Below are 18741 nucleotides of genomic sequence, written 5' to 3' on the forward strand. Positions count from 1 at the left end.
GCCCACCCCCACCATCAGTCCCGCCGTTAAGCGTCCAGTTAGGGTTGGGGGCGAGGGCTGCACGGGTGGAGAAGCCGCTGTGTGCGGCCGTTCACGCTCCAGCCGGGTCCTGGCTGTGGCCCTTCTTGTTTTAAGAGACTCAGCTCCGTGTGTCTTCAAAGATGAACTGCACGTGTGGCTAAGGGTGGGACGCAGAGGGTTTGAATCCCGCCGGGGCCTCAGTTTGCGCTCAGGCTGCTTGGCACGCGGGGCACCCCGGGACTGTCTGTCCGGCCTCCCCAGGCCTGATGCTGACTGCGCCTCGGTTTCCCTGCCAGGCAGGGGCGGAGCCTGGGCTGGGCCGCCGTTGGGAATCCTGGTGTTGAAAGGTGACCACAAACAGCCGTTGGGAGGCAGGAGGAGGGGAAAGTGGGGCCATGGCTCAGAGTGCCTCCTGGGGGCTCAGGAGAAGGAAGGGGTGTCCTGGGGGACCCTCCTGACCGCTCGGGGGCCAGGAGAGGGTCCGGGGTAGTATCAGGAGCAGGGCTGGGGGTCTTCTTCCCTGAGGCCCGGCTGTGGTGGCACACGGCCCAGCGGGGGGCCTGGTCGTGATTCTGGGGCACTAGGGAGTCACGGCGGAGTTTAGCGCAGGTACAGGCACTGAGCACGCCTGGAGCTGCTCAGGGGCTCTTGCACATGTTAACCCACAGGGCGCTCACCACAGCTCTCCTGGCGGGGGTGGGGGGAGGCTGTTCACGTCTTGGTGCCCAGACAGGGAAACAGGTCCAGAGACGGGCCCCTGAGAGCACCCAAGTAGGAGGCGATGGACCTGTCTCTGGCTGTGCCCCGGGCTGGACGGTGGCCAGGTCCACGTGTCAGGACAGGGTGGGCGGCAAGCTGGGGATGAAGGATGTGCAGGTGGGGTCCGGGGAGAGTGGAGACGGGAAGCAGGCTTGAGGGGGACACTGCTGGGCAGTGGGAACGTGAGGCTCAGCAAGGCCAGGCCTGAGCCCCAGGGCCCCACCACGCGGCCGGGCAGAGGAGCCAAGTCCACCCTGACTGCCACGCCCATCCCCTCCCCAGTCCTGCCCCGCAACAGCCCTCGACATGAACTGCCGTCCTAGTGTCCTGAGATGTGGGGTCTACCACCAGCCCCAACCTCTTGGTGTCACCTTGGAAATAAATCCTATTTTTTTTTTAATGTTGGTGTCAAAAATTTTTTTAAATAAAATAAAAAAAAAAAATTGAGGTGAGGGACTTCCCTGGTGGCGCAGTGGTTAAGAATTCGCCTGCCAATGTAGGGGACACGGGTTCCATCCCTGGTCCAGGAAGATCCCACATGCCGCAGAGCAACTAAGCCCATGAGCCACAACTATTGAGCCCATGTGCTGCAACTACTGAAGCCCATGCGCCTAGAGCCCGTGCTCTGCAACAAGCCCACGCAATGCAATGAAGAGTAGCCCCCGTTCACCACAGCTAGAGAAAGCCCGTGTGCAGCAGCGAAGACCCAAGGCAGCCAATAAATAAATAAATAAATACAATAAACAAATTTATAAAAAAAAACTGAGGTGTACTTCACATGACGTAAGAGCAGCCGTCTTAAAGTATACCATCCACTGGTTTCTGGAACATTCACAGAGTTGTACAACCATGTAATTCCAGAACATTCCATCTGCCCCAAAGAAACCCCACTTCCTGCAGCTATTATTCCCCTAACCCCCTAAGCCGCCAGCCCCAACAGCCAGGAACCCACTCTCCATGTCTGTGGATCTGCCTGTTCTGGACATTTCCCATCCGTGGAGTCACACCCTGTGTGTCCTCCTGCGTCTGCTCCTCTCCCTGAGCCTCGTGTCCTCAGGGTCCGTCCACGTGGTAGCGCGCGTCAGGGCTTCCCCCGTTTTCGTGGCTGAGGGATGCTCCCGTGTGTGGAGGGACACGTGTGTCTGTTGAAGGGCATCTGGGCCGCCGTGAGTCACGCTGTGAACATGCGTGTGCAGGTTTCTGAGGCCCTGTCCTGGGTTCTCTCGGGCACGCGCCTAGGAGTGCAACTGCTGAGGAATGTGAGAGTTCCGTGTTTATGGTGTGAAGAGCTGGCAGGCTCTCCCCGGCGGCTGCACTGCTTTACGTCCCCGCCGGCGTGTCTGAGGTTCCAATTTCCCACCTCCTCGCCAGCACTGCATTTTTTCTGCCCGTCTCATCCCAGCCGTCCTAGTGGGTGTGTGAGATGGTGTCTCACTGAGGTTTCGATTTGCATGTCCCCGATGACTTACGAGTCCAAGCATTTTTCCGTGCCATGTTGGCCATTTGTGTATCTTGGCAGAGATGTCTGTTCACATCCTTTGCCCATTTTTAAGGGGACGGTTTGTCTTTTTGTTGTTGAATCGTGAGGGTTCTTTATATATTCTGGATACTCAACCCTATTCTCCTCTCCCCGTGGCCTCATCTCTTGCCCGGGTCCTGGGTGCCTGAAATCTCTGAAGACCCTGTTTCGAGAGCAGGGAAGGGGAGGCAACCTCTCCAGCTCTGGGGGCTCCACGGCCACACGTGCCCACGTTAGAGGCGCACAGACGGAGGGCAGGCGAGTGACCTGGCCAGGTGCCCACAGGTGAAAAACCCTGTAAGTGAAAAGCTGGACGCAGGAGACACAGGGTGTGACTCCACGGAAGGGAAACGTCCAGAACAGGCAGCTGCACAGACACAGAGAGTGGGTTCCTGGTTGTCAGGGGCTGGGGGAGGGGTGACTGCTGATGGGGGCGGGGCTTCTCTAGAGGTGATGGAATGTTCCAAAATTGGGGTGACAGCTGCGTAACTGTGAATATACGAAAAACCATGAAATCGCACACTGTACATAGGTGAACTGTGTGGTACTTGAATTATATCTCAATAAAGCTGTTTTTAAAAAATAAAAAGCAGTAAAACACACACACACGCAAAAGCCAGCAGGACTCAACCCCAGGCCGGGTGGCCGTGGTAGGACCCCCAGCACTCAGCCTGGAGAGCCGCGGGGAGCCCCCACTGTGAGTGGCACGGCCGGTGTCAGCCTCACCCACACCTGAGGGGCGGCCCACCACACGGGGGGGAGGACGGGACACAGGGTGGGCAGTTGGAGGGGTTGGCAGGCCCCGGGAGCAGTTGGCTCTGGAGGCCTTGGGCAACTTCCCCTGCTCCCGCCGGGAGGGGCCAGGCCCTGGCTGGGGGGTGTGCCAACGGCCGAGGCCCCGGTATAAGGGCGCCCCCAGCCCAGCCGTCCCTAGCGGCCCCCATAACGATGGCCCTCGGACTCCTGGCCCTACTGGCCAGCCTGCTGGCGACCGCCGAGGCCGGTGGGTGCCCACCCCGGGCCAGGCGTCCCGGTCTCTGCGGGGCTGCAGCTGCAGGGGACGGGCCTGGCTGGGAGGCCCTGCTTCCCTGGACGCAAGGCTCAGGGAGGGAGAGCGACCTGGCCCAGACCGCACAGCCAGGCTGGCCCCGACCGGCCCTGGGAGGGTGTGCCCCTGTGCTTTTGGGAGCAGGGTGGCTGGGATGCTGGGGTCTCCCCAGGAACGGGGCTGAGACTCAGGGACCCGCAATGCACGTGCCCCCCAGGCTCGGCCCCGCTGGTGGACATCGTGGGTGGCAGGAAGGCCCGGCCGCAGGAGTTACCATTCCTGGCCTCCATTCAGAGCCAAGGGAGGCACTTCTGCGGGGGTGCCCTGGTCCACCCGGCCTTCGTCCTGACAGCGGCCAGCTGCTTCCGAAGCCGGTGAGGAGGGGGCCGCGGGGCAGGGAGCGGGGCTTGGAGAGGGAGAGAGCTTGGGGGATTCCTGGGAAGGGGCTTGGCACGGGGCAGGGGCCTTAGGAAGGGTTGAGGGTCTTGGAGAGGGAAATGGGGGACCCAAGAGGGGAAGGGGGCCCAGGAGGGTCTCCCTCTGGAAACAGAGGGGAGATGCAGAAGGAGGGAAGGAAGGAGGCTTGACCATCCCTGCTGTGGGCGGGCCAGCAGGCCGCTAATTCCCTGCCTTATTTGCAAGCCGGCTCCCCATCAGTGCCTTGGCCCCGGGGTGGGTGTGGAAGGCTGGGGGCGTCCCCGCAAGCCCCCAGGACTGCCCCAGCCTGGTGTCCGCCCCCACCCGCTCTTAGGAACACCGGGATTGCCACCGTGGTGCTGGGGGCCTACAACCTGAGGCGGCGGCAGGAGAGGTCCCGGCAGGTGTTCTCCATCAGGGGCGTCAGTGAGAATGGCTACGACCCCCAGCAGAACCTGAACGACGTGCTGCTGCTACAGGTGGGGAGGGCGTGGGGGCGGGCACCGGCCTGAGGGGCTACGGAGGGACGAGCCCCATGTACGGATCCTGGTGTTTAAATCACGCAGCCAAGTGCACGGTCCACGTAGCTAGCCTCTGGATCCCGGGTGCCTGTGTTGTTTCCAGATGTTTTTGGTATGACAGAATCACAATGAACTTACCTGTATGTATTTCTGTGCAAAAGTTTCCCCCAAGTAGCCACAATGGCTGGGCCAAATTACCTTCCCACCAGCAGAATTGAAAACCACCCATTTCTCTACATCTTTACTGACACTGCGTATTATGATTTTTTAAGTTTTTCTGCCAGTTGTGAAGAGGGGGTATGGCGGTGGGGAGTGGGGGGGATGGTACCTTGTTTTATCTGCATTTCCTGGGCAAGCTCTTCACCTTCGGGGCCTCTCAACCACCTGTGCGGTAAGAACGATTGATTCCTTCTCTGGAGGAACCAGGGGCCCAGAGAGGTAAAGTCACTTGACCAGGACCCCACGGCAGGTTACTGCCTAAACTGGGATTTGAACCCAAACCACTTTAGACCAAAACTCATGTTACTGCTGTTCGGGCTCCCAGTTGGGCCGCATGAGGCTCTGGTCCCCAGTTCTGCCCTCTCCTGACTCAGTTTCCCTCCCCAGCTGGACCGTCAGGCCAACCTCACCAGCAGCGCCGTGGCAGTGGTACCACTGCCCGCACAGAACGCCACGGTGGAAGCTGGCACCAGCTGCCAGGTTGCGGGCTGGGGCGCCCGACGGCAGAGGGGGCGTCTCTGCCGCTTCCCAAGGGTCCTGAACGTCACCGTGACCCCCTCAAACCAGTGTCGCCCCAACAACGTGTGCACTGGCGTCCGTAACCGACGGGGCGGCATCTGCCAGGTACAGGCTCGGCGTGATCTGGTGTGGGCACCGTGTGGTGGGAGGAGCGGTCTTCAGAGGTAATGAGTTCCCGGCGGTGGGAGAAGGCAAATCCAGGACAAGGGCCCCAGGATTAAGTGTTGAATTAGAACTGGATGCTTCAAACACTGGAGCATCTTAACTGCCGGAGAAACAGTGTTCATTCAACACAGCATGCCAAGCTCTGTGCTGGGGGCTGGAGGCACCGCAGGGAGGAGGATGGGGTAGGGTCTGCCCTTTCGCAGCCAGCAGCTCCCAGACCTTGTGGCTGGGGGGAGTCAGGTATCAAGACAGGGGCGTGCACAGGACGGGCCCAGCCTGGGGCGTCAGGAAGTCCCTGGGGGCATCTGAGACTTGAGCCGCACGCTGGCGTTAACCCAGCGAAGGTGAGGGTTAGGGTTCGGGTTCGGCAGCCGGGAGGGCCGTGCAAAGGGCCGGGGGCGGACCAGGACCCGCGGGAGGCGGGAGCGGTGGTTCCAGGGGCGCCCTGACTCTGCTGCCGCCCGTGCAGGGGGACGGGGGCACCCCCCTCGTCTGCAACGGCCTGGCGCACGGCGTGGCCTCCTGGTCCCGGGGGCCCTGCGGCAGGGGCCCCGACTTCTTCGCCCGCGTGGCGCTCTTCCGGGACTGGATCGACTCAATTATAAACCAGCCAGGCGGATGGGCGCCGGCCTGATGCCCTCCCCGCCGCGCCCCCCACGCCCCCCACGCCGCGTGTCCCATCCCGCGGCCCCACCCCGCCTGCGCACCTGTGCCTCTAATAAAGGCTGTGTTCCCATGGTCTCCACGCAGCTGATTTGTGCTTTGCGGGGCGGGTGGGCGCCGGGGGCCGAGCGCAGGGACATCTTCCGCCTTGAGTGGCATCCATCCCAGGGGTCTCCACTCACTGACTCCGCTCGCACCCCTGAGAACCAGGGGCTCTTGCTACCTTCACCCAAGAGAGGCTCAGAGAGGTTGCGTGACTCCCCTGAGGCCACACAGCCAGAGCGGGCTCTGGACCCCCATCTGTGAGATTCCAGGCCCCCTTAAACCGTCTCTCATTTCGGTCAAGAATACAGTCCCGCCTTAGTATCTGCAGGGGCTTGGCTCCAAGACCCTCCCGGGTACTCAAATCTGCGCACGCGCAAGTCCCTTACATCAACGTAATCCTCGCAAGTAACCTCTGCACACCCTCCCGTGCACGTTACAGCATCTCTAGATGATATAATACCTGATACAGTGTAAATGCTGTGTAAATAGTTGCCTGCCTACAGCAAATTCAAGCTTTGCTCTTTGGAACTTTCTGGAAATGTTTTTCCAAATCTTTTGAGTCTGTGGTTGGCTGAATCCGCGGGTGTGGAACTCGCTGACACGGAGGCCTGGCTGCTGTCTGTGCTGCAAATTCAAGACACACACGAGAAACTGGCTTTAGACTATTTGCCACTTGAATCACAGAAGGTTAAAGAGCCTACTATGAAAGGAACTAAAATATAAATATTAAATAATAAATATAGGGACGTCCCCAGCGGTCTAGTGGTTACGACTTTGAGCTTCCACTGCAGGGGGCCAGGTTAGATCCCTGGTCGGGGAACTAAGATCCCACGTGCTGCACAGTGTGGGCAAAAAAAAATATATATATGCTATATAAAACATGATAAATATAACTGTATAAATAACAAAAAACAAATATAATTATATAAATAATATATAACACACAATACACATAATATATTTATTAAACTAAATAAAATTGTTTCGTTAAAATAAAAGTTAAACTATATATTACATTATATATTAGTATTTAATATATATTATACTTGTATTTTTAAAAATATACGGTGCGGGGGGGGGGGCTTCCCTGGTGGTTCGGTGGTGAAGAATCCACCTGTCAACGTGGGGGACACAGGTTCGAGCCCTGGTCGGGGAAGATCCCACATGCCGCGGAGCAACTAAGCCCATGTGCCACAACCACTGAGCCTGAGCTCTAGAGCCCATGAGCTGCAGCTACTGAGCCCATGCACCACAACTACTGACGCCTGTGCACCTAGAGCCAGTGCTCCGCAACAAGAGAAGCCACCGCACTGAGAAGCCCACGCACCACAACTAGAGAAAGCCCACGCACAGCAACGAAGACCCAATGCAGCCAATAAATAAATTTTTAAAAAACTTAATAACATAATGTAATTATAATAAATCCATTGTGTAGATATTGCACATTAATATGTATAGTATATATTTATATTTATTTTGTATATTTTAATATAGTACACATAATGTGCACCTAAAATCAATAAGGAAAAAAATCAGAGCCCAGGAGTAAAGATATGGGTCAAGGATGTAAACAGTTTGCGGCAAAGAAACACAGAAGGTGCTTGACGATGTAGAAAAACTGTCCGTCACCCAGTACGTGAGAAACGCCCACTGGCCTCCTGGGAGGTGGGAGGCAGGAGGTCTGCGGGGTCTCATCTGCCTGGGGGGGGGGTGGAGGCAGGGACGGGTCTGGGGCATCTGAACCAGGCGCTGCCCTGGCGGCTGCCCACGTGTCACCTTGCATGTGGACGGGAACAGGTCCTGCCACGTGGCTCGAGAGGAAAAAGCTGCAAAGGCTCCAGTGTCCGGGCTGGGGGTGCCGGGGGAACCGCGGAGCCCGGGGCGGTGGGCAGCACATGGCTGTGTGAGCGGCTCGGCCCAGCTGGCTAAGGCCCAACGAGGAGATGCCCCGTCCCGCCCTTGCCTGGCGGCCCCGCTGACGCCCCAACACACGGGGGAGGGGAAAGGCTCTGTCGCAGCCGGGTGGTGTGGGGTCTGTGGGGCCCTGAGCCCCCGGCCATGGGGCCCCCAACCCTCCCACTGCCCCAGAAGCCCCTGGGGCTCGCCCACACAGACCGGCTGCCGAGGTCAGTCGTGGGGTCACTAAGCCATTTTACAGATGCGGCGCCTAAAGCCCAGGGAGCCACTGTCCCCACTGGCCTCGCTGACGCTTACTGGGTACCAGCTGCGAGCCGGGCCCTCACCCCATCCTACAGGCCCGGTCGAGGTCCCAGGTTTGCGTTTCATAAGTTACTGCGGTGAAATTCACATAACATAAAATGGACTCTTTGAAAGCATACAATTCAGTGGTTTTAGTGTATTTCACTAGGTTGTGCAATCCTCACCACCACCCAATTCCAGAACATTCCATCAGGCCAAAAAGAAGCCCCGTCCCCATCCGCAGTCACCCCACCCCCTCCCCAGCCCCTGACAACCAGGAACCCACTCTCTGTCCCTGTGGATCTGCCCGTTGTGGACGTTTCCCATCCGTGGAGTCACACCCTGTGTGTCCTCCTGTGTCTGCTCCTCTCCCTGAGCCTCGTGTCCTCAGGGTCCGTCCACGCTGCAGCCAGTGTCAGGGCTTCACCCCTCTCGTGGCTGAGAGATGCTCCCGTGTGTGGACGGACACACTGTTTATCCATCATCCGTCGATGGGCATCCGGGTTGGCTGCTATGGATCAGGTCGCTGTGGACGTTTGTGTCCAAGTTTTGTTCAAATACCGATTTTCAATGCTGTGGGTTTATACTCAGGAGTGGAATTGGGGGTTCATAATGGGTCCTGCTTTACAGAGGGGAAACTGAGGCGCAGAGAGGCACGTTAGGGGCTCAGGAGCCCAGGGGCCCTGCCTGCTCATTTTTCAGATGGGAAAACCGAGGCCCTGGGGGCTGGGGTCCAAGAGCACCCTTGGAGCCCCTGACACTGACACCCTCAAGAAAGGAGTATTTTTCTTTTTTAAGGAGAGAAGAGGGAAAAGAGGCAGAGGCACTGAGGCGGAGCCTCTCCCGCCCTCCTTGCCTCGATCCGGGGCGGGTCTGCTTGGTCCCAGTGGCTCCCCCCGACCGGCCCAGGCTCCCGGGGAGGTCGTTGCCTGTTGCGCCAGCCACAGTTGGAGCGGGAAGGGGCCAAGGCCGCAGCTTCCAGCCCCACTTCCCCTCCACCCGCCGCCCCGACCCCCGGGGCCCCAGACGGTTCCCTCCGGGTTACCATCCCCAGGGCTCCCAGGGCCACCAGCCCCCCACCCCGCCCCACGCCTTCCCTCCCTCCCCGACAAGCCTCTGCCTTCAGGCAGCTTCTCACCCCTGCAGCTCACCTGCCTGCCCGCACCCCAGGCCTGGCGCAGACAGGGGAGCCCGGGCCATCCCCCGGTCGCCACGGGTGCCGTGACCCCCCAGCCCCCACCCCCAACCTCAGGAGGCTCCCTGGGGGGTGAGAGCGCACAGCCGGGACCGTGTGGGCAGATACCTAACAAAGCTGTGTGCGTGTGTTTCTCTTTTTCGGTTAAAGCTTTATTGAAATGTGCTTCACATAGCATACAACCCACTGCTTTAGCAATTCAGGAGCATTTAGTACCACCACAGGATGTGCAACCACCACCTCTAATTCCAGAACATTCCATCACCCTAAAAAGAAGCCCTTCCCCCATCAGCAGTCACCTCCCACCCCCTCCCCCAGCCCGACAGCCAGGAGCCCACTCTCTGTCTGTGGACCTGCCTGTTCTGGACGTTTCCCATCCGTGGAGTCACCCCCTGTGTGTCCTCCTGTGTCTGCTCCTCTCCCTGAGCCTCGTGTCCTCAGGGTCCGTCCGTGTGGTCGCGCGTGTCAGGGCTTCACCCCTTTGCATGGCTGAGGGTGTTCCCGTGTGTGTATGTCCCCTTTCATCAGCTGACGCTTCGCGCTCTCGCCTGCACTGGGGAAGTCAGCCCCTGAGCTGGGCCTGTTCTCATCACTGCCATCATTAACAGATGGGGAAACTGAGGCCCAGAGAGGCGGCATTTCCAGCCCAGGATCACAAGGCACAGCAGAACGTGGACCCAGGCGAGGGGCTCCGGAGCCTGTGGTGCACCCGCCCCGCGTCTGCTCCAGAAGAGTCTGGGCCTCAGGGAGACGCGTGCCGACCCGGAGAAGCGCAGCGGTACAAGCAGGGCGGGGCGGGGGCCAGCGACAGGGCTGGCGCCGTGCTCACCTGGCCTCACCGCGCGCCCAGCGCCCTCCCACACGCTCGTGCATCGTTTCCTCCCGCTGCTGCCCCAGGACAGGGCCCCTGCCCACCCCCGCCTCACTGCACAGGTGGGGAAACCGAGGCACTGCGCAGCCTGCCCCGCTGGACCGGACAGAGCCGGTGCGCGAAGACGTGCTCGTGCAACAAGAGAAACCAGTTCTGAAAGCAAACAGCAGAGCCGCCCTGGGTTTCTGTAGGGACATGTCAGGGCCGCACCCGGGGCTATGGTCTGGCTGACGCCCCGTGGCGGGTGCACCCGGGGGCCTTTCCCCGTGACTGGGCTGATGTGTGACTTAAAAACATGTTGGCAATACAGGTGGCCAAGAGGCACATGAAAAGCTGCCCAACACCACTAACGATCAGAGAAACGCACGTCAGAACTACAAGGAGGAAGCAGCTCACACCAGTCAGAACGGCCATCATTAAGAAGTCTGCAAATAACAAGTGCTGGAGAGGGTGTGGAGAGAAGGGAGCCTCCTTCCCTGTGGGTGGGAAGGTAAGTTGCAGCCACTGTGGAGAACAGGATGGAGGGTCCTCAGAAAACTAAACGTAGAGCTACCATGTGACCCAACCACCCCACTCCTGGGCACGTACCTGGACAAAACTCTCATTCAAAAAGACACGTGCACCCCTATGTTCACAGCAGCACTATTTCCAGCCGCCGAGACGTGGGAAGAACCTAAATGCCCACTGACAGATGGATAAAGAAGATGTGGTACACACATGCGATGGAATATTACTCAGCCCTAAAAATGAATGAAATGATGCCGTTTGCAGCAACATGGATGGACCTAGAGGTTATCATACTGAGTGAAGTAAGTCAGACAGAAAGACAAGTGCCATGTGATGTCACTTACATCTGGAATCTAAAATATGACACAGATGAACTTATCTACGAAACAGAAACAGACTCACAGACATAGAGACCAGACGTGTGGTTGCCAAGGGGGAGGGGGCTGGGGGTGATGGACTGGGAGTGTGGGGTTAGCAGATGCGAACTGTGATATATACGATGCGTAAACAGCAAGGCCCCACTGTACAGCCCAGGGAACTAGTCCATATCCTGTGATCAACCATATTGGAAAGGAATATATATATGCAAAACTGGGTCACCTTGCTGTTCAGCAGATATCAACATTGTAAATCAACCACACGTCAATAAAATTTAAAAAATAAAAACGCGTCGGCAGAGGAGGGGCGGCCGCCTGCTGGAGGAAGGCAGGGGCGGGTGAGCTCTGCAGGAGGCCTCGGTGGACGACACCCAGAGCAGGTGTTTCTGCCTCGGAAGATCCCCCCAGACCGTCACGCGTCCCCAGGAGGAACGTGTGACCTGGCAGGAGGGACCCACAGGCACCTCAGAGATGATGCCCCACGTCTGTGGGACCCCTGCCCGGGACACAGACCCCGTCTCCGCGTGGGCCTCGCGCAAGCCCACTCAGAGGGACGTTCTCCCCGAACACCGCCAGGTCGCCACCAAGGACACAGCACGCGGCACGGGAGAGGCCGAGGGGCTGCCCCCGAGCCTGGGAGATGCGGGGGGCGGGAGCTGGGGATCCCAGATCAGAGACGTGTGACTGAAATGCAGCCAGTCTGTGGAGCAGGCAAACGTTGTGCAGCTGCGGCAGCAAATCCCGGGATTCTGCGGACTTCTGTGCGCGTGAAATGATTTCACAGTGAAAAGCTTAAACTCTTTTTTTCTGGCCCCCAAATTCCGTGAGCTCTTCTATCTGTGCTTCTGAAGGTTTAAAATTTTCATCATAAGGAGTCAGCTATAAAGAAACATACAAATAAATAAACGCCTCGCAGGCATCAGAGTCTCCCCTACACCCCCCCACCCCCCGCTGTGGAGCGCCATCCCTGGCCCCACCCACTCCAGGCCAGGAGCCCCCCAGCCGTGACAACCACAGGTGTCCCCAGATATCTCCATGTGTTCCTGGGGGAGGAATCGCCCCAGGTGAGCACGCTGCCTTAGAGAGGAGAGCGACCCCCCCAGACAAAGTGAGGGCAGAGAGATGACCCTGTGGGTGCGGGGGGGCAGGACCCCGTTTTCTGTCCCGCTGAGTAGGGCTCACCCCACCCCTGCACACGCCAGCCACATCCCGCCTTGCTGGGGCTACAGGGACCCCATGGGGGGAGGCCGCGTCCCCTTGCAGGTGTGGGAGTTGGGGCACGCGTCACTCTGAGGGCTGTGGCCATCCTGCCCGGGACACAGACCCCATCTCCAGAGGACACGTCTCCAGAGGACACGTAGCTTGGGGTGGGTGGGAGCCGGCTTCCCACACCTCTTGGTGGGGCCAGGACCCTGAGCCTGAAGCCCCTGCACCTTCCTGGGGTGCAGCTTTGACCGCCACGCTCCCCGAGGCCCTCAAGCTGGAAGAAGGAAGTGGGGACGCCCAGCCCGGGCGTGGGGCAACCCCAACGGCCTCCCTGACCTGCGGCTATAAGAGGGGGTGGGCAGACAGGGGGACCACCCTTGACCATGACCCGAAGCTGCGGAGCACCCAGCCCTGCCTTCGCCCCGGTGCTGCTGGCTGTGCTGCTGGGCGGTGAGTGGGGCCCGGGCCTGTCTGTCCGTCCACCTGTCCCATACCCTCATGGCTCGGATGGGATGAACACCTCAAGGGGAGGGGAGGAGAGGAAGGGGAGGCCTGGGATATGCAGCTCTGTTTCCCCATCTGTAAAATGGGCAAAACCTAGTCCTTCCCGCCTGGGGGAGGCGTCCTAGGAACTCAATATACCCAGCGTCCCTGGACAGCTTCTTGACACAGAAAGTGCTCCATACATGTCGTGCACCAGTGACTGTGTCACCGGGGGGCGGACGCAGGTGTCAGAGCAGGAACCGGAGTGCCAGCCCCTCCGCCCTCATCTCGATGAGGCTTTTTCAAGCCTCAGTTTTTCCATCTGCAAGATGGGTCATCTCGTCCGCTTCCTCCCCCTCCTGACCTCCAGGACCGCGCGCGCTGCCGCCTGGAGCCTTCAGAAATGTACATGACCACCAGGCTTTCCCGCCCGCCCGGGCGCTCACGGTCCCAGGCCCGGCCCCCTGACACCCGGCAGCCCCCAGCCCCTCTGTGCTGCCGTGGGACCCCCAGGTTGCAGATGGGGAAACGGAGGCTCCGAGGGGGCCCGGGCCGGAGGGCACACAGCGGCTCTGCCCTCCCCCGGTCTGGGCTCCCTGGGCCGGGGGGGTGGGGGTGGGGGATGGGGGTTTGGGGCGTCAGGCACGGCGCCGGCCGCTGACCCCCGCGTCTCCAGGTGCAGCCCGGGCCGCGGAGATCGTGGGCGGGCGGGAGGCGCAGCCCCACTCGCGCCCCTACATGGCGTCCCTGCAGAGGCTGCCCGGCGGCCACTTCTGCGGGGGGACCCTGATCCACCCGCGCTTCGTGCTGACCGCCGCCCACTGCCTGAGCAGCGTGTGAGTGCGCCTGCGCGGCGGGGGGCGCGGCCCGGCCTCAGCCCCACGCCCGTCTGCCCGACCCCCTCGTCCCAAGCCAGGCGGGCGCCCGCCCCGCTCCCCAGCGCCGCGTGGCGCCCTGATGCCCCCGGAGGATGGGCTCCAGCCGGGGGTGCAGGCCTCGGGGGCAAGATGCGGACGCGGCGGTGGGCTCTCCCGGGGCAGCGGCGGGGAGGCCCCGGGGGGGGGCTGCACCCTGGGCCTCAGGGCGGGGGTGCGGGATGCGGGGGCGGGGCGGGGGCCCCGCGATGAGCGCCCCGGCCCTCAGGAACCCGTCGCGCGTGAGCGTGGTGCTGGGGATCCACAGCCTGCAGACCTCCGAGCCCACCCAGCAGAGGTTCGGCATCAGCCGGCTCTTTGAGATGGGCTACAACGAGCAGGAGAAGCTGAACGACATCCTCCTCCTGCAGGTGGGTGGGCGGGGCCGGCCGGGCCCAGGGACCGCGTGCGCTCGCCCTCCAGCCCGACTGCATACACGAGCCCCGGCGGGGGTGGGACTCGGCCCGGTGCGGAGCGAGCCAAGCACCACCTTCTGAGCCTGCGCGATGCCCCCCCACCAAGGCCTTTGCCGGGCTGTCCCCTCCCCGCTCCCTGAGCTGTTCCCAGATGCCCTCACCCCAGCCTCGGCACCAGCCTCCCCTCCCGCTACTTGAGTGACAGCACCCCCCCATTCACTGTTTACCCCAGGGCTAGATTTCCCTTGACTGCACCACCTGGCCACCTGCCATTCGTTTCTTGGCCCCTCCCAGCCCTAAAGATCAGCTCCCCGAGGGCAGAGGTCGTCTCCTCAGGGCTTAACCCAGGATCAAGCATACAGTTGGTGCTCAATAAGTGCTTTGTACGTGAATGAATGCAACAATGACCAGTGCTGCAAAGGGGAGGCTCATGGCCTCTGGGAATGTAAAGCTGAGCCCTGGTGGGTTTGGAGGCTGATCAGGGCAGCCTCCCTGGAGGAGGTGACCTCTGAGGTAGAGCCAGGTGGCGGGAACAGCATGTGCAAAGGCCCAGAGGAGGCACTTTGAGATAATCATCCGTGGGTGGATGTGGGTCCCGGAGTCAGGGGCTCACTGCCCACCACCTGCCCTCTGCCCCAGTTGGACCGCCCAGCCTCCCTCAACGCCCAGGTCGCGGTGGCCCAGCTCCCCCAGCAGAACCAGTTGCTGCCGCACGGCACCCAGTGCCTGGCCATGGGCTGGGGCCGCCTGGGGACCTTAGAGCCGCTGCCCCAGGTCCTGCAGGAGCTCAACGTCACCGTGGTCACCTTCCTGTGCCAGGCACAGAACGTGTGCACCTTCGTGCCCCGACGCGCTGCTGGCATCTGTTTCGTAAGCGCGGGAGCTGCAGGGACTGCCCGGGGTGGGCAGGTGGCGGGGCCCAAGCCCGTCTTCTCCTCACTGAGCAGCTGCAGACTGCCTCCAGCTCCCCGTCTGGCCGGCGGGCACACCCGTCGTGAGGGCCCATGCTGCCGTCATGCCTCCGGGGGCTTTTCCACCCTGAGGACCCTCCTGAGGGGGGGACCCAGCCCCGCTCCGGGGGCCACACCCAGAATCCTGGGGTCCACTAAACGCCCGCTCTCCTCCAGTGGGGCCTCCCCTCCCTGTCTCACACGCGTGCCTTAAAGAAAATTCCAGACTGGAAACATCTCACCCCTCCGTGGCCCCTTCCCGAGGCAGCCCCGTCCGGCTGCTGGCCCGGCCCAGAGTGACGGGCTGCCCTGCCTCCTTCCCAGGGGGACTCGGGCGGCCCCTTGGTCTGCGACGGCCTTGTCCAGGGTGTGGACTCCTTCGTAATCCGGGGATGTGCCTCTCGCCAGTACCCCGACTTCTTTGCTCGCGTCTCCCTCTACGTGGACTGGATCCGCTCGGTGCTGCGCACCGCAGGGGGCGAGGACAGCCCCTGAGCCCCCCAGAGCCTCCGCAGGTGCCGAGGCCCAGCTGTGCACAGAGGCGGCGGGTCTGCTTCTGCACCCGTGAGCCCTTCCCCGCACACCCCGCGGGGAGCAGGACGGTGTGTCAATAAAAGCTGAACCACCCCCAGCTGCTCTGTGTCCTTCCTTTGGGGAGAGGTGGGAGAGAGCATCCCAGAGTCCTCAGCGTCCGAGTTCCCAAACCCCGAACCCGGGTGGCGGTGGGAACAGAGGCCTGCAGGTCGGAGGAGGTCACAGTGGGTCCCACTCCCCAGACACCCGCAGAGGTGGGTTCTAACCCAGCCCCGCCAGTGTGACCCGGGGCAAGTGGTGGCCCCTCTCTGTGCCTCAGTTTTCTCATCTGCAAAGTGGAGTCGCCCCAGAGATTTCCCAAGTGTCCAAGGAGTCCCACCCTGGCCCTCGGGGCTGGGGGTGTCCTGTCCAGTTCTGTGTCTCCCAGCTCCGGGGCTCCTTGAGCACCAAGCTGTCATAACGAGGGGTGCCCAGGGCCTGTGAGGCTCCTGAGCTAGTAAGGGGCAGGTAGAAGGGCTATGAGGGAGGCTTCCTGGAGGAGGCGGCAATGCCTGAGCTGACTCCCAATGTGTGAACAGGAACAACAGGAGAAGGCGCGCCAGGCAAGGCACCGCCAGCGCAAGGGCCCTGCGTCAGGACACGGTCGGGGGCAGGAGGAACAGCAAGGCTTGGGTGCGGGGGACGGAGAGCAGGTCGGGGAGGGGGCGGGGCTGGGGTCTAGAGGAGAGGCCTGAGGCCAGGCAGAGGGATGGGTCATTGGCCAGCTGTGGATGGGGTGCGTGCCCCGGCCATGAGGCAACGGAGGCTGGGAGAGGGGGGCGGAGCCGCCCCGGGGACACAGCGGAGGGGGAGGCGGCCTCTGTTATTGGCTTCCTCTGCCGCCACCTGGTGGCAGCGTGCAAATTCCAGCTGGAGCCAGACCTCCCCCCCCCCCGCCCCCTTTTTAAGTGTTTCATGCCTGGGCCGACCACCCCAGGGCAGGAGCTGAGACTGGTTTTCGGCTGCAGCTGGAGCATGTGCTGAGAGCCGGGGCGAAGCCAAAATCCTGGGAAACACATGCTAATGAGTGTCGGGGGGAGGATGTGGGGAATGCCCCGCATTTCCCACGGGCTCTCGGCAGGGAAGTGGTTTCCATAAAAAGCCCAGAGGGACTTTTGGTGCCCGGCACTGGGGGGTAAATTAGGTTTGCTGGAGGGAATGTTGGATTGAGCCCATTGATGGGAACAGAAAAACCCAGAAAAAAACAGCCCCGGGTGTTTTCTATTTCCTACGAGCCCGTGTGTGTGTGTGTGTGTGTGTGTGTGTGTGTGTGTGTGTGTGTGTCTGTGTGTGAGAGAGAGAGAGAGAGAAGGAGAGAGAGAGAAAGATGAGTCAGAGGAAAGTTCTGCACAGCAAAGGTCAGATCCAAGAAGGGGAGGTGAGCTTGGGGGATCTGGGGGCCTCGGGGAGAGCAGGGCGGCTGGGGACGGCGCAGGGGCCCCGCAGCCTGCAGCCGTGGGGAAGGCCACGTGGTGTAACGGCGGTCCAGGGAGAGGCTCCCCGCGGCATCACCGCTCTGATCAGGAATCAGAACCCCCTCGGCGGCCGGCCCTGCTCCCCACGGCAATCACCGCCGTGCCCACCGGGAGTGGGTTAATGGTTAACAAACCCTCAAGGACGGCACTTTCTCATCGGAGAAGCTGACAAGAGTTCATTTACTCCTCGGGACAATCCTGTGAGATGGGAGCTTATAACTTGCACTTTACAGACGAGGAAACGGAGGCACAGAGGGGTTACGTCCTTGGCCTGAAGTCATAGCGGGCACGTGGCCATGCCAGGGTCTGAACCCAGAGTCCACAAGCTTAGCCACCATGACCTGTGAGGATGCAGCATACAGGCGGTCCTCAATAGATGCAGCTTTGGTTAAATCTGATCTGCCTGCCTGAGGCACGGCCTCCTCCATTCTTCCCCGCCCCCACTGGAAACAGGGCTGTGTATACAGCAGGTGCTTACCAAGTGCTCTATGGTAACTTTACCTTAACGGGGTGAGGACCCCGTCAAGAGGGGAGAGATGGGGTTCGCTTGCCTGCAGCCACACACAAAGTGGGGCCCAGGGACACACGGGACGCCAGCCCTAGCCCAGCCCTGCATGTCCCTGGGGGCCCCCGCCCACCTGTTCCCGCAGATTGATCCGTTGGGTCCTCCCCTGAACCTTGCTCTGAGCCAGGAGAACGTTGCTTCTTGCGACAGCCTTGGCTACGGCTGGCCGTTGCAGCTGGAGCAGTTTGGGGGGGTGGGGCGGGAAGGGGAACAGGGGCCACGGGGCTGGGGACTGGCCCTGGAGGACCCCATCTCCACTGTACATTGTATGGCTTGAGTTCTTCCAAGGTCCAGGCCAAAGCTCTCAAACCTGGATGGAGACCCTGGTGCAGTCTCCAGGCCTGGGCGAGAATTCGTCCCTCTCCCTCAGGCTGGAAGGGGGTTCAGGGACGCTCAGAGGGGCAGGGTAGGGTAGGGTGGGGGTGGGGGGGGTTCCTTCCCAGAACCTCTGAGGGTCCCCAGGGACTGACCGGGTCCCGGGTGGGAGTGAGCTCCCCTTTAGAAGCAACAACCAGAGAGGCTGGAAGTCCAGGCCCCGAGAGGGAGACCCAAGGCTGAGGAAGAGGCAGCAAGTCCACCCTCCCGGGTTCAGAGCCCAGCTCGCCCCCATGTCACCGGGTAGGCAACTCATGGGGGGGCCCCGCCACGCCTGCCAAGCGTCAGGACGGTGCTGGGTGCACATGGTGGCCGTTATGATCGTGCCCTGGGTAAACTGAGGCACGTGGGCGTTCCCAGCCCAACCCTCTGGGCCAGTGGTGGCCAGATTTAGCAAAAATACAGGAAGCCCGGCTAACTTTGAATGTCAGATAAACAAAGACAACTTTACAGATAACTACATCCTGTGCTTATATTTGGGATATACTTACACTACATACAGAAGTTTATCTGACATTCCAGTTTAATTGCGTGTCCTGAGTTCAACCTGGGGACCCTCCGGGAGCCAGCCCCGCCCCTTGCACGTCCTCCCCCGCTGTTCTCCTCATCACCCACGCGTCCCCACGTCCAGGGTGGAGGAGAGGAAGTGGGGGCGCCAGGCCCCACCGTGGGGCAACTGCAACGGCCTGCGGGCGTGCAGGCTATAAGAGAGGGGCAGGTGGGCACAGAGGGCAGAGAC

General features: G+C 61.0%; 2 protein-coding genes across 2 annotated transcripts; both read left to right on the forward strand.

The window, feature by feature from the left end:
• Positions 1-3247: 3247 nt before the first annotated feature.
• On the forward strand, positions 3248-5822 carry AZU1 (azurocidin 1). Its single transcript, XM_057709967.1, has 5 exons — positions 3248-3302; positions 3565-3721; positions 4099-4243; positions 4892-5128; positions 5658-5822. The coding sequence occupies exons 1-5, from the start codon at positions 3248-3250 to the stop codon at positions 5820-5822; spliced, it is 759 nt and encodes a 252-aa protein (XP_057565950.1).
• Positions 5823-12634: 6812 nt separating this feature from the next.
• Positions 12635-15509, forward strand: PRTN3 (proteinase 3). Its single transcript, XM_057709906.1, has 5 exons — positions 12635-12701; positions 13411-13570; positions 13878-14019; positions 14704-14934; positions 15339-15509. The coding sequence occupies exons 1-5, from the start codon at positions 12635-12637 to the stop codon at positions 15507-15509; spliced, it is 771 nt and encodes a 256-aa protein (XP_057565889.1).
• The last annotated feature ends 3232 nt before the right edge of the window (positions 15510-18741 follow it).

Source organism: Hippopotamus amphibius, chromosome 15, assembly GCF_030028045.1.
Source record: "Hippopotamus amphibius kiboko isolate mHipAmp2 chromosome 15, mHipAmp2.hap2, whole genome shotgun sequence".
NCBI classification, from domain to species: Eukaryota; Metazoa; Chordata; class Mammalia; order Artiodactyla; family Hippopotamidae; genus Hippopotamus; species Hippopotamus amphibius.

What these genes read in the sequence shown, in the direction of transcription:
- AZU1 (XM_057709967.1), top strand. Translation starts at nt 3,248, where the DNA reads ATGGCCCTCGGACTCCTGGCCCTACTGGCCAGCCTGCTGGCGACCGCC. An exon ending in GCTGGCGACCGCCGAGGCCG is followed by an intron (nt 3,303 to 3,564) that starts GTGGGTGCCCAC and finishes CGTGCCCCCCAG; the next exon opens with GCTCGGCCCCGCTGGTGGAC. An exon ending in GCCAGCTGCTTCCGAAGCCG is followed by an intron (nt 3,722 to 4,098) that starts GTGAGGAGGGGG and finishes ACCCGCTCTTAG; the next exon opens with GAACACCGGGATTGCCACCG.
- PRTN3 (XM_057709906.1), top strand. Translation starts at nt 12,635, where the DNA reads ATGACCCGAAGCTGCGGAGCACCCAGCCCTGCCTTCGCCCCGGTGCTG. An exon ending in GCTGGCTGTGCTGCTGGGCG is followed by an intron (nt 12,702 to 13,410) that starts GTGAGTGGGGCC and finishes CCGCGTCTCCAG; the next exon opens with GTGCAGCCCGGGCCGCGGAG. An exon ending in GCGCTGCTGGCATCTGTTTC is followed by an intron (nt 14,935 to 15,338) that starts GTAAGCGCGGGA and finishes CCTCCTTCCCAG; the next exon opens with GGGGACTCGGGCGGCCCCTT.